Source organism: Salmo trutta, chromosome 32 (assembly GCF_901001165.1).
Source record: "Salmo trutta chromosome 32, fSalTru1.1, whole genome shotgun sequence".
In the NCBI taxonomy this organism is placed as follows: domain Eukaryota; kingdom Metazoa; phylum Chordata; class Actinopteri; order Salmoniformes; family Salmonidae; genus Salmo; species Salmo trutta.
Window position 1 is genome coordinate 29,879,799 of NC_042988.1, and position 15,098 is coordinate 29,894,896.

Here is a 15,098-nt window from a genome sequence, read left to right on the forward strand (position 1 = left end):
TGAGTGAGGCCATGACAGATTATTTCCTCATACGCTACCGTTCGTTACATTTGCAGTGACAGAAAAAATATGTCACGTTATGAGTTCTGATCAACAAAACACTTTGCTTGCATGTAACTAGTCATGCTGTGACAATGGTAGCCGATCATCCAAACCAATGAGTACCGTAGTTCGGCCCATAAGGATGGCGCACTTTTCAGTTATAGGGACATTTGCCCATGTGGACAGATCACGTCATCACTGAACAGTACGTAGAACTAAAGAAATATATATTGACGAGCACGTCTGCCTATAAACAATGTATACTGGTTTATTCCTTGTTGCTCTAAAATGTGGGAACGGATACCTCAAAATCACCCAAAGCCGTAGGAAGTATATTCAGATTGAAGATCAGAATACACACACGACAAATTAGTGATTAGATGTGAGTTGCATTTAAAAGAGAAACTTGGGATGAAATGCCAAGTAACCCCAGTTATAACAAGCCTTTGATTTGCTCTTGCAGCTGTAGCTTAGCCTACAGAGCCATGGAGAGGGCTCCGCTGGTTCAAAGACAGTGCGTATAGTTACGATATAAGTGAAAACATTCCACTGCAAAAGTAACTTTATTGGACAATTGAATAATGCTCAATAAATTGTGTAGCAGTTGAAGTCTCTCCACGGTATTCATTTTCCACCACATCGGACTTGTTCCATGACTGCATCTAGATCCATGAAAAAAAAAATAAGGCACACATAAGCCTACTATTGCAAACGCAGACAGTCAGTGTGATCTGAGAATGGGTTATGTCAGAATACAAAAGGTAACTTCACCATCAATCAGAAGTCTAACGCGTAAAACATCATTCATAACCCCCCCCCCCCATGCACTACAGATGTCAAGGTCACCGTATTCACCTTCACATCTTTAAATGATGCTGGTTCCTTTGTGGAAAAGAGCCACACTTAACACCTGCTCCAAGACTTAATCCACATTAACTCGACGATTCCCTGAAGTGGCAAAGAAAATCTGTTAAATTCACCAAGACAGGAGACAACCACATTAATTTCCATGCCTGGGTTATGAGTCAGAACAATAAAAGTACACTTCACTGTCAATCAGAAGTCTAACGCGTTAAATTCATACAACCATGGATATTTTCCTAGGTTATTGAGTTGCCATTGCATGCAACTACCTCAAGAGAACACAAGGGGTTCCATGGTCCCAACGTGGACTCAAGAGGGCCATGCTGCTGACCACGTGCGCAGCCTCCGCACATGATTGTGGCGCTCGTAATGGCCTCCGACTTTCCTGAGGAATAGAATCAAAACATTAACGAAATATAGCATCAAGGATGTTTAAAGTCAATCCAGATGTCGATAAATGAACCTTACCTTAAACGAGTCGTAAGTAGCTAGTTAGCCATTAGCTACTGGCCTTTTTACTAACTTCCTTGCCAAGTTACATAATAGCGATTAGTTGACATTCACTCACTACCGTTTTCAATGTATAATCTTTTAGCGTCCATCAAACAATATGGGTAAACACAATTCGAATTTAGTCTGCACAGTTTGAGCCATGCGTCTGCAATCAGCTATACGCTCCATGTTCCTCTTGCCTGATGTAATGTGACCGGAAGACCCCCGACGAATTTATACTTGCTTGCAAAGCATATCCGGTAGCTAGCTGTGTACTTATTGGTTGAGAGACATTCTAGAATTTCCCCCTCCTCCACTGTTTCGGACATCGCAATCTAAATCCAAACCCCACATATTCATTTCAGGAAGCTGCAAGTTGGACAGGCATAGGGCCAGAGACACTTGATTACCGAAGCAAGAATAGTAGCAACTCCACAGACAAACTGAAATGTTTTGATACCGTAACTCTTTGGGAACGCCTCTTTAAAACTTGGTTGTATCGACGCATTGCATTCTATGTAACTCGTACTACCCCGTCTGGACTGTATGATGGACTGGACGGTTAGCAGTCGGGCCCTATTGTGGTACATTTTCACGTTACTGTGTAGTATTGACCCACTTCAAATGGTAAGTAGCTAACCTAACTTACGATACTGAACCTTAGTGGGAGGAATTGGCATATTGGCTAGCTAGTTAGCTAATGTGTTTAGGGGTTAACTAACAAGAGAAAAGACGGGCATGGCACCACCTAGCTAATATTTACGACTAGCTGATATTATTGGCTAAATGGTTATTAGCTAGCTAGCTAGCTAGTATCCTTAGCTGGTTGGCTAGCTGACAACCAGTTATATATTTTATGCCTAGCTAACTAGTGTCGACTCCAACTAAGCTACGGCCAATATTGTATGTTGTTAAATTGCTTGAAGTAACTACTGTAGTATTAGCTAGTCTTCTGTTTTTGTAGTAGGGGTAATGTTACAGATAATGTATTGTACAGCATTTATTCAACCAACCTAGCCATTAAGTCACACTAGTTGGCTAATCGAATCATGCCATAAGATGAAGCCAAGGCATTAGCCAGGCTAGGGACCCTAGCTAAATTGATATGATTAGACCCCTATGTAAAGAATCTGTCAGTAAAGACCAATCAGGTGAAGTTCCACCACCTCACTGGTTGCTTGAGCAAGACCATTGTTCTGTGTTAAATGTTTCTTTCTAAATTGGGAAAAAACATAAAAGAAAAATATTGTGATAGTGCCTTCAAAATGTAACTAACCAACATGCAGCTTTATGAATAGCAGTGCAGGGATGTTTGTTTAACACACTCCTTGCCCTAGTAATTCAGCATGCTTGTTCTGGTTGTGCTCACACTCTTGCAGTCAGACGTGTAGGTGGAGCTGGGTGATATGGACAAAAATCCATATAATGATAAATTGACACTTGTCATGATAACAATAAATTGAACGATAAGTTTAACATTAATGTGCACCACAGTTGTTTATTTATTACCCTTAATACTACTACTTTGAATGCTGTAGCTATCTGTTGTCCCATCAACAATCACCCATATTAGCAAACTTATTTAATCTAAAACTTCACATTTCTCTAGTAGGCCCCTATAGGTTATTTATCATAATGAATGATATCAGCAAAATGTCCATGATGTTTGGTCGGTGTTGATCATTTTGTGTTTATTGTCCCAGCTATACTTGTAGGCCGTGCTACCATGTGCATATAGACAGAGTTCAGTTTGTGTATACTCTGTTTGACTGTGTGTGTGTGGGTGCGTGTCCTATCTTATCACAAGGCCAATGGCTGTGCAGGCACTTTTCTGGCTGTATTAGGGTCTACATGCAGCCGCAGCAGAGACGGTGCCACTGAATGTTGACGAATGGAAGGGAGCTCAAATGGCCATGCACAGAGAAATCACGACACAAACATGCTTGATGTTTTAAGTCTCTGCACACACTAATATCTGGCCATCTGACCTGCCTACGTGTGCATTGCATGTGGGCAAAACAAGTAGACAGTTAAAATAAACCCACAGTGAAATTTAATGCGGGCAAGATGCTCAAGATGGGACACGCAGGTTGTTCAACACAAAATATACATAACCTGGTCATGCAGGGCCATTTTTATACCATGTCAGTTTAATTTCTTCACCTTCTCAAAAAAACATTTCCTCTTAGATTTTGATCTGTGGTCACCAGAAGTGAAGTGATAATGAGCGTCATCAGTTCCTGTCTTAATTCATGCCTGCACACAAACTGTGAGCGCTACAGCAAGTCTACAAATGGGAGGAAACATTCAGACTGTTTTGGAAATGTTCCATTGAAGGTGAATTAATGGAGGCAAGGTTGATAAAGCACTTGATAGAGTGAAGCATTAAATACCTTGTACTGAGGATTTATTCTCCATTACAAAAAAAACTAATTGTCAAAGTTGCTGTCAATAACACCTCTTCAAGGCAATGGTATATTCTGATATAGTTGGAAGGTCATTTCTACATTCAGTTCCACTAAGTATTCTGAAGCAGCTTGTACCGTGTCCGGTTTCTGTTCTCCATGTCCCTTCTGGAGGGTGCATCTAGCGTCAATGTTTTTCACTCTCTTTTTGATTAGGCCTATGAATTCTGTAGGCTAGTGCCTCACTTAGTGATTCCAGTAGTGGTTGAGAACTAGCATACATCTGGTCCCTACTTTGTATCACATTTGAACACATTTAGGCCTAAGCCTAGATGCAAAGTAAAAAAACAACAACAAAAAAACACTTTCTCACCAGTCTCTACCAGTGAGACCTTTAGCGCTAAGCATCAGTAGCATTACATTACACTGAAAAAGTACTTGTTTTCCCCTCCTTTGTGTTCCCTCTTCCCTGGAAGGCTTTGATTCCTATTGACTAACGGTGGGAAACCTGCCAATCACATGTTCCTGATACCACTGCACGAGAACTCTTAGGCATGTTCATTCTGTCTCTCTAATGGAACATGGCCTCGTTGCAGAGGGAGAGAGGCAGAGTGAAAGCTCGGAACCTGCCAATAATTGTTTCACCAAGTTCGGGTACATTATGTAACCCTAGCAGTGTTACGCAATGTCTGACTTCTTTCCCTGGTAAAAAGCATTAGGACATGTAAACCAAACGGGGCCTGCTCCAATGACCCTTTCTCTCTACTCCCGCTCCCAGATACAGACCAGTATAGAACTGAACTCCCCTCCCCTATACTATCAATCATACCGTATAGCCTAACAACCACGTACAGATGTTCCAAGGATGTACTTTTAGGCCTGAAGGTGTTAAACGTTGTTTCGAACAGAGTGCTGCTTCTCACAAACTCCAACCGTCCGACAGATGTTCCAGAGATGTTGATTTTGAAACTGAGAGCAGGCTGGAGGTTTGTGGGGATGAATAATAAGAAATCGACATTGATGGTTATTGTTTTACTGTTCCTGGTACAGTTCTTATGAGGTGATAAGCCAGTGGGAACAACCACAGGTGTCCACTATTGACACAAGCTCTCTGTGGTGTGTAGACTGTAAGATTACAGCAGGGTTAACTGAATTAACAAACCCAGGAACACACACGTTTCCTTTTTTTACCAAATACATTTTAAGATAAACTGCTAAATAAATGAGCTGTAGCTAGCAAACAGCACCTAAGTGAAGGGGTTCGGTTATTATTGCTTTGATTTCATCAGATAGGCCTAGCTTCATACAGTAACCTTGGTTTTCTTTCGTTACTCCAGCAGGCCGAGTGTGTTTGGTCTGGTCCATTTCGGAGACGGCTGGGAGGAAGAGACATAACAAGGCTGTCTGATTCATAGAAGGCCAGGGGTGATTCACTGAAGTGTACTCTGTTTGTTCTGGATGCCATGTGCTCCTCAGGCCCTGGCTCGCTGGTTGTGGTGGGGGGGGCACATAGGCTAGACACCAAACAGCACTTAGGCCTAGTTCTCCCTTGTAAGTGTGAGTGCTGGGTAGGGCCTCGAGTAATTATAGATCAGTGATCTGCCTTTAACAGAAACAGCACGGGCTAGTTATACTATCCTGAGGGCCCTTTGGAGGGGATGTTTCATCCCATTGAATTAAGACATTCAATTCTATGTTCTACTGTCCTACCTTTGTTTCGGCTGGAGGAGTGGGGGTGGGGTTAGTGGAGTTGGTTGGTACACACACAAGTCAGGCACGGTATTACAATCCCTCTGGCCCTAGCTGCCTCCTTTAGCTGGGTCATGGCTATAAGAGATGTATAGCTTTTGTGAAACGAACGTCAAAATGTTTTTATTTTTTTTGTGTATTTTAGCTATCCCTAACCCTTCCTAACCTTAACCTCTTAACCTGCTACGTTAATTATCCTAACCTCCTGCATAAGTTCTCCTTACCTGCTAGGGAAAGTTAAAATCTTACAAAAGCTGTATCCCATCTAGTCAAAACCCTTGAGCAGCCAGTACAGACACCCCCACCCGGCCTCTTCCTGTGCCAAAATCAAAATGAAGACTACGGATCGCATATCAGTGTGATATGTATTTATTTTTAATTTTTTTAAATGATCCCTTGCGCTCACTGACCACAGAGACTTCCAAGGAGAGAAACACCCCCTTGGCTTGACCGGGCCTCTGTCAGAGCTTAAAGTGGGGTCAGTGATTCAGCCGCGGCATACACCCACTTACGCCTGCATACATTTCTCTTTCTTTGGTTGTTTCATTCCCTCTCTGCAAAATTGCTGTCCATGTTGTGCTACTGAACCCAGTCAAGGTCTGCCCATGTGGGCTTGTGTCCCTCTCCCAGAGAGGGTGATATGAGAAGGACTGGAGAGAAACACATTCACATGTCCAGCTCAGCCCACTCTTCGTCTGTGCGGTGACTGAGAAACGCATTTCTCCCTGAGTTTCACAGTAAAGCAAGCTGACCATGCTTACTTTATCAGCCCAATAATTTTTTTAATGTAACCTTTATTTAACTAGGCAAGTCAGTTAAGAACAAATACTTATTTACAATGACTGCCTACCCTGGACGACACTGGGCAAATTGTGCGTCGCCCTATGGGACTCCCAATCACGGCCAGTTGTGATACAGCCTAGCATCGACCCAGGGTCTGTAATGACGCCTCTTGCACTGAGATGCAGTGCCTTAGACCGCTGCGCCACTCAGGAGCCAAAATTGTGATATTGGTGACTGCAGACAGCAGTGTGGCTCTTTTGCAGAAGTTCTTGAATCTTGGCACACGTGTTCCTCCTCACAGCCTTTGTGCACTAGCTGCACTCTTCAGTCTCCCAGTCCTGACCCGCAGACCCTTACCTAGCCTTCCTCCCCACTCTTATTACAGACTCCCTTTTGAAAACAACTGTGTTCAATTAAAGGCTCTGCATGGTCAATCTGATGTCTGAAGTGGCCGTACAGCATTTACTGCAAAGCAGCCTCCAGTCTTCAGAGCTTTCATGCTTATTGTGCTTAGCGGAGCAGAGCTATTGTGAAGGAAGTTGTCAAGGGAGTGAGTTTGTTTTATACAGGACGTACCGCCCCAACCTACAATCAACCAATCATGTCAATGCGGAGCAATACAGAGCCCTCCGCATTGTTAAAAAAAATGAGGCACACGGCGATGCGTTACAGAGCTTGATTTGGTCTCTGCATGCTTCCCATCCAAAACAGTTTGGAACAGTTCATCAGCTGTGCACATGGGGGAAAAAGAGGCAAGCAGAAGTCTATGCCCCTTCGTCTGTGATTGGTCAACAGTAAGGATTCTTCAATTAAGTGTTTGTCATTCAATGAGACCATTTATGCAAAAAAATTCACTCTCTAAATGCTGCACCAAACATATCTTAATTAGGTGCAAAATTGCGTGACAAAGATCTCCTTGGAAAAAACGCTAACTCAAGAAATCTGTCATAAATGATCTTTTAGATGAATTCTGACTTGGTGTCTCAAGATGGTCAGATAGCACTATTGATCCTTTTCTTATTTTTCAAGCGACGGTCTTGTTAGGGACTATGCGAGCACAGACGAACTGAAGCCGAACTGAAGCCTTAACTTCCCCCTCAGGCAGGCAGGTAGCTAGCGAGACCTAACCCCTCATCTGCTCCTAAGTGTTTTACACAGCCAGTTTGGGGAGGGGGTAATGTTTTGCGATATGGGGCAGCAGTTAACCCTCTGGCATCCCTGCAGCCCCCCCATGTCCCAGTCTAGTAGTAGTATTCAGGATATGTATTCAGTTAATGAGGGAAACAGTCCTTCTCAGTATTGGCATTCCTCTAGGGCCTTATAAACTGCAGGAGGTTCTCTGTTATGGCAGCACATTGCCTGTATTCCTATGTAGTGTAGACTATTTTATAGTTAGTTAGGTATGATCAAAATGATTATGAATCAGTGTTCAATAATAACACCAGTTAATTAGTAGCAACCATTCATCATGTATACAATACAACGGCACACATGTGGCCTTGGCTCTGATATGGCTATAGTTGCCATTATTATAGTGTCTAGCCATAGAGGCCATGGTCATAACAGGGCTGATATGGCCAGAGCTCTTTGGTCGACAGCATTGGCTGTAGATTAAACTCTTTTTTTGAAAGAGGTGAATACTAAGATTAGGTCCTTGGCTTATGTTGAATACCACTAAAGAAGACTATCTTCTGTTCCCCTATAGATGTGCTTTAACAGTATTTTGTGTTCTGTCTTGCAGAGTTTCTGCCGCGCCAGCACCGTCTCCCTCCCCGAAAGCCTGCTCTTTGTGTCCACCCTGGATGGAAACCTACACGCCGTCAGCAAGAAATCAGGCTCTATCAAATGGACGCTGAAAGAAGGTAAGGAAGAAGAGAGTCCTGAGTAATTCACTAGCACCTTTGTTTGTGTCTCTATCAATCTTTAGGTGCTGTTTGAGTTACACCTGTGAAACAAAGTGCCATTGTTGTTCCACAAGGATCACAATCGAGACCCCTTTAGTTTGTGAAAGTGAAGACCAGCTCTGTTTTTCGTCTTTTGTTGAATGGTGGAAACCAGATTCAGAGCAGAAACATTATTTTGAGAACTAATCACACAGTGTACGAGGCAGTGGGGAGGAATGCACGTGTCGGCCTACTTTTTTACCTCCGCTGCGTATCATTGCATGTACTAATACTGTAATTACAGCTATTGAGGTACTGAATGGTTAGAGAAATCGACACTGCTCTAGTGAGCGTGGGAGTAGGCTGTCAATCATAAACTACGGTAGCTGTGTTATTCTCAGGCCTACCTCTCATAAAGGGATGTATTGACAGATTATTTTTCACTGTGTAAATGGCATTTCTGAGGCATTTCTGGGTTTAGATAATGGTGGGTGTTTTCACTGTATTTTCTGCTCTCCCGGCGCATGAGTAAATGCAGTGAATGCTTTGCTCACGCATGCTAACCTGGTAATCATTAACCTGGAGAGAGTGGGACAGATAGCTTTTAATCGTGGTCAGCCATAATAGGCAGGGGTGAACTGCTCTGCTGTATTTATATTTGTCTTCTTTTTGTTCTACTTTATTTTATAGTACTACTGATAATGATTACTGCGTTGTTGGAAAAGAGCTTGCAAGAAAGGTATTTCACTGTACTTGTACACGTGACTATAAAAAAACAAACACTTTCATATCTAAACATCCTGTCTGAGGTGACATGGTCAGAATGAGCATTGGTATGATTAGCATACTAATGCAGGGTCCATTTACTAGAAGTCATGTAGCTAGGCTAGTAACATTACTGAAACACCATTTCGGATTCAAGGTGAACAACAAATGCAAACCGTATCAGATGGGCTGAATAACAGGGAAACGGTGAATCACAAATGGTTGACCTTTCATGTCAAACCAGCGAGTCACACCTGATACCGTAGAACATCATTAATAAACATGAGAATATGGAATCGGTCCCATCTGAGCCCTGTGTTTCCTCAAAATGCCCTTTTAATATGAACATGGACAGGGATAGCACCAGGTCGCCTTTCTCAAACATCTGCTGTCGTCCCTTGAGGGCTAACTAACTAAAGCCCACATCCAGAAGGTAGGCAGGTCTTCCCTGAGGCCTAACTAACTAAAGCCCACATCCAGAAGGTAGGCAGGTCTTCCCTGAGGCCTAACTAACTAAAGCCCACATCCAGAAGGTAGGCAGGTCTTCCCTGAGGCCTAACTAACTAAAGCCCACATCCAGAAGGTAGGCAGGTCTTCCCTGAGGCCTAACTGACTAATGCCCACAGAAGGAGCCTGGCGGGAGGTAGGAACCTGTCACTCAGGCCCAGCAGGTAGGACCCAACCCAGGGTTGGCATGAGTCCCATCCCTGGTGTATCCTTTTTATGGGGCAAAACCACACCCACAAGTAACCTAGCAACATTCAAAGCCGTGCTGATTGGTCAGAGTTCGGAGATACTGATTACGTAAATGCGCGGAAGAACACTAAAGAGGAATCCCCGCGAACTGGAAGTTCGTAGTTTGCTCGTGCCTGCCATGCCACGAACCGCGGGAGATGTGCAGTTTCGCAGCCTCGTTTTGAAATTAGATCAACTAAAGGCGAGCAACAAGTGACTGTAGATGGCTAACATTACATTGTCAGTAATGGTGAATGAATGGAGCTAGCAACTCTTTTAGTTGCCTACTAGCACAAATGTCATGTAGCTAAGTATCTCAATAGTAATTTTGTAAACACTTCGAACTCCTAGTGTGGTCAACGCACTACTAGACAGCTTCAGCTCAATCGGCGATGTAAGCTAGCGATAACACTAGATATAATTCACAGCTTACTTATCTCCAAAAACAATTAAACTATCCATGATGTCAATGCTATCCATCTGGTCAATCAGGCAGGTTGCAGTCACTAACTAAAAAGCTACATAGTTAAATGCAACTTCATAATTTGTAAGTCGCTCTGGATAAGAGCGTCTGCTAAATGACTTAAATGTAAATGTAAATATCCAAATTCAGGGGAAATGCAAAGTATGGATGGCAATGTTTTGGTGGCGATTCTGTCTGTAGCGTTTGTTCTTTTAAAACGCAGGAACAACTGAACTTTGACCAATCAGCGCGGCTTTGAATGTTGCTAGGATAAATGCTTTGCGTGGATAAAACGACGCATCACTGTCTTGACCCTGCTGCACCAACCAGTGACATTTATGACACACCGGCCAAGTATACTCTTTCATACAACACACACATTAATAGTCACTGCCCTCCCAAACAGTTACGCTATCAGGTGAGGTGCATATTCAGTGAAGGGAAAGAACATTGAGGTCAGAACACGGCTCTATTGTTACAAATGGAGAAAACGTTCTACTAAAAAATATATACAATCGAGACCCCTTTAGTTTGTGAAAGTGAAGACCAGCTCTGTGTTTCGTCATTTGTTGAATGGTGGAAACCAGATTCAGAACAGAAACATTCAGAACGTTCTACTAAAAAATATATACATCTCCAGCAAGGTCATCCGTAAAAGGTGTCATCACCACCAGTCATGATCGTAATCATTTGTATACCCTAGTATTTCCATGGGTGGGCTTTGTTGTTCCATCTACGATGTTCTGTGTTGTTCCCTACTGAATATTCCTTGGTAATACAGCCATCCATACAAGCAGCACAATTCAGATTATTTTTTTCTTCTTCCCACTAATTGGTCTAATTGATCTTTTCACATCAGAACTTTTTCAAAGCTGATCTAACTGGTCAAAAGACCAATTTAGTAATTTTCTATTTTTTTTAAATCACAATTGGGCTACATGTGTAAACGCAGTTAAAGGTAAACCACCCAGCACAGACCTCTGCCAGTCAGAGCAGAGGTTCCATCTGGCTGACCTCGTGGACTCCGCGGCCACTGTGTGCGTTTGTCTAGTAGTAATGTCATCACGCCCTGCTCCCTGTGTGTGCCCGTTTGGCAGGGTGGCCTGGGTGCTGTATAACATTCAGTGGGGTGTGACATTACAGGACATTCAGATAGTAATATATGATGTAGAACAGACCTGCTTCTCTATCATGTAGAATAGGGAATCATGTCCGCTCTATACAATACATTTCTAGCTGCGAAGTTCAGAATACGACCTGGGTCTTTACAGTGAGTATTAATGTGTCCCCTGTGGGCTACTGGCCACTGTTTATTTAGGCTATACTGTTGTCATTAGATAAATAAGGGGCGTTGGCCTCTTATCAGTTAGGACAAGTGCGGTTTAAGGAGCCGCTTAACCTGAGACCAACAATGCAGGGGTCTATGCTGACCATTTTTACAAGGAGCATGTGTGGCGTAAGTTGAAAAATATAGGTGCACACAAAGATTAATTTAGGAGCAAAATTAAAAATATTTCAGATATTAAAGCTGGATCCTTAATTTTTCCTTTCTCAAGATCAGAGAGTGAAAGGTCCCTGACCTTAACGTTTTCAGTAAACCTTCTGAGTTAATTCTGTGTTTGGGAGTAATTGTTTATGGACTGAAGAACTATGGGGTTTATATTGAAACGGGAAAGACAGCAGTGTAGTGGTTCATATTGTGTACTGTATACATGCTGCTGATTCTTGATCAACCGGTACTGTCATCATTTGTAGTGTACTATTCATGGCACTGATGACTGAAAGGCACATTTTCTTCCGTTTTCTTCTGTGGACAGATCCTGTTCTGCAGGTCCCAACGCATGTGGCAGAGTAAGTATCCTGAAGTGTGTGTGTGCGAGTCTGTCAGTTTGGATGTCATAGTGTATTGAGTGCAACAGGAAATTAACACAATGTGCTGAGCATGCATAACTGTGTTTTGTCCTTTTCTGCTTGAGCAATAAGACTGTACTCTATTCAAAATACAACAGGGTTCATTGATGACAATGTGTAAGCCCTATCCAACAATCAAATCCAACTTTATTTAGGCCTATAGTGCACAGGTGTCACAACACACTTCACCTTGAAGTATGTATGATCTGTCGGAGTGTTAACATTCTCTACCCCATCTCTCTCTCTCGCCGCAGGCCAGCTTTTCTGCCTGACCCTAACGATGGCAGCCTGTACTCTCTAGGAGGGAAGAACAACGAGGGACTGACTGTAAGAGGAACCACTGAACCCCCTTATTAGACTAACAGGGTCACCATCACTAGAGAGGAACCACTGAACCCCCTTATTAGACTAACAGGGTCACCCATCACTAGAGGAACCACTGAACCCCCTTATTAGACTAACAGGGTCACCCATCACTAGAGGAACCACTGAACCCCCTTATTAGACTAACAGGGTCACCATCACTAGAGAAGAACCACTGAACCCCCTTATTAGACTAACAGGGTCACCCATCACTAGAGAGGAACCACTGAACCCCCTTATTAGACTAACAGGGTCACCATCACTAGAGGAACCACTGAACCCCCTTATTAGACTAACAGGGTCACCCATCACTAGAGAGGAACCACTGAACCCCCTTATTAGACTAACAGGGTCACCATCACTAGAGAGGAACCACTGAACCCCCTTATTAGACTAACAGGGTCACCATCACTAGAGAGGAACCACTGAACCCCCTTATTAGACTAACAGGGTCACCATCACTAGAGGAACCACTGAACCCCCTTATTAGACTAACAGGGTCACCCATCACTAGAGAGGAACCACTGAACCCCCTTATTAGACTAACAGGGTCACCATCACTAGAGAGGAACCACTGAACCCCCTTATTAGACTAACAGGGTCACCATCACTAGAGAGGAACCAATGAACCCCCTTATTAGACTAACAGGGTCACCATCACTAGAGAGGAACCACTGAACCCCCTTATTAGACTAACAGGGTCACCATCACTACAGAGGAACCACTGAACCCCCGTATTACACTAACAGGGTCACCATCACTAGAGAGGAACCACTGAACCCCCTTATTAGACTAACAGGGTCACCCCTCACTAGAGAGGAACCACTGAACCCCCTTATTAGACTAACAGGGTCACCATCACTAGAGAGGAACTGACAGTTTCCTCTTTCTCTAGAAGGCCACTGCATATCTGCCAACCACATGTGATAAGCAAGTCACGCAAAACATGTAGTGCACATAGGTGTGTGTGTGCGCACATCATGTTTCTGTTTGCCGTGGTTGTAGTAGCGGAGTCTGTGTGTAAGATTGTGAGTGTGTATGTGGTTTGTGATGAAATAGCATTACTCAACATTGACCCCTTGATATTGATACACTCACAGTAAACATGCTTATGAGTGGGCCAATGGACATTTCCCTGTTTTCCACAGAAACTGCCTTTCACCATACCTGAGCTGGTCCAGGCGTCTCCCTGCCGCAGCTCTGACGGGATCATCTACATGGGTAAGTCTTCCAGCTCTCAGACCTGGAGTATATGACGACACACACACTGACATGACATGTAGACATTTAGAACAGACCAGGAACAGTTTGGACTACGTTGTCATGGTTATCTACTCTACCAAGCGGGACTATCGTTCAAGTCCCGATCAGGCTGACCTCTAATGAATGAGTATAATCTTGTTAGAACTAAAAGACGTTATACTACATTTCCATTCCTTTCACCTCACGGTCATCATAACCCCTGCTCCTTTGAATATACTGCGGTACGAAGGTGTGACCGTAATCTAACCTATCTACCGTGCCATTGTTCAGCGGAGAAAATGGATGTCACGTTTCTTCTCAGTCCTGTAGATGTTTTCACACCCATTCACTGAAGCCACTGCGAGCACAAAGGGAGAATCTTCTGTGTTAATTGTCAAACCTGTTGGCCAATGGCAATTTTCACCTCACACTGTGCAAGACAAACAACCGTAATCTTCAGTCTAAAGCCGTCCTGCAGAGTCAGTTTGAGGAGCAGCTCAGCCAACAACATCCTACTCACGGGTGGGGCCACCAGCACTGCAGATGGGACACGGTTTCGTAATCCATCAGGCGTTGTTATTACAGTCCAGCCAGAATAACGATTAGTGTCACTCCCTTCACCAACACAATAGGGAGACAGTGCACTACCAGGGCATGGGGTGTTTTTAATAAGACTATAGGTAGGTTAACACCCATTAGCCTCTGGGAGAATGCTGGGGGCTTGTCTAGCCCACCTGTACTTAACTGAGGTTGCCCGCCCTCTGTCCCTCCCATTCACTCAAAGTATAATAAGGATAATAAACAACTCAGATTGAATGTGGTTCAACTGCATGTATGGCTCTGCTTTCAGACCAGAGACAAGTAGGTTTTTACAATGTTATTAGGCTGACTGCTCTGTGTTTCCTCGGGCTGGGCGATGTGACCTAAAAAGAACCATGCATAATAAGGATTCACTTCTTGTAGCAGGCATTATAGAACATTAACACGGGTCTCATACACAATCTCTCAAGCACAAGCCCACGTGCTAGTGAGTAGCCAGCTAATCTTTATATTTCAAGTTTAGCCAACTTGTATCTATTTGCTAGTTAACAAGGTAGAACAGTTGAATTGTTATGAACACACCCTTCTGTCCGTCTCCAACTGTTTGAACAGCATGCTAGCCAGATGTTGAAATCAAGTGGCCTACCTAGAATGAGAATGAGTTGCCAATTTCGTATATATTTGTGTTTTTACGCCTATTGCATATTTATTAAACACAGACTAGACAGCTTGAATAATAGGCTTTGGCTAAAATGCTCCTAGTTGTACGCAATGCCACGTGCGACAAACTGAGCATGAAAAGGAGACGAGACCAAAAAGACACGAGAAGTGGACATAAACTCCCATAAAAACAAATGAATT

General features: G+C 43.3%; 1 protein-coding gene, 1 long non-coding RNA gene and 1 other non-coding gene across 5 annotated transcripts in view; 1 reads left to right on the forward strand and 2 right to left on the reverse strand.

The window, feature by feature from the left end:
* Positions 1 to 284: 284 nt before the first annotated feature.
* Positions 285 to 1,634, reverse strand: LOC115171665 (uncharacterized). 2 transcript variants are annotated; one of them, XR_003871231.1, is made up of 4 exons: positions 1,375 to 1,634; positions 1,176 to 1,291; positions 898 to 1,009; positions 285 to 704 (listed from the first exon to the last, which is right to left on the reverse strand). It is a non-coding gene; the product is annotated as an uncharacterized LOC115171665 (long non-coding RNA). The 2 variants fall into 2 exon arrangements; XR_003871230.1 differs by having other exon boundaries at positions 898 to 990; positions 1,375 to 1,630.
* On the reverse strand, positions 421 to 562 carry LOC115172025 (small nucleolar RNA SNORA50). The gene has a single exon (XR_003871364.1). It is a non-coding gene; the product is annotated as a small nucleolar RNA SNORA50 (small nucleolar RNA).
* Positions 1,635 to 1,702: 68 nt separating the features above from the next.
* Positions 1,703 to 15,098, forward strand: part of ern1 (endoplasmic reticulum to nucleus signaling 1) — a 29,707-nt gene continuing 16,311 nt past the window's right edge. For both annotated transcript variants that reach the window (XM_029728679.1, XM_029728680.1), the window contains exons 1-5: positions 1,703 to 2,025; positions 8,077 to 8,197; positions 11,999 to 12,032; positions 12,347 to 12,419; positions 13,604 to 13,676. In XM_029728679.1, the coding sequence (XP_029584539.1) occupies positions 1,945 to 2,025; positions 8,077 to 8,197; positions 11,999 to 12,032; positions 12,347 to 12,419; positions 13,604 to 13,676 (382 nt within the window). In that variant the 5' untranslated portion in view covers positions 1,703 to 1,944. The remainder of the gene's footprint in view (positions 2,026 to 8,076; positions 8,198 to 11,998; positions 12,033 to 12,346; positions 12,420 to 13,603; positions 13,677 to 15,098) is intronic.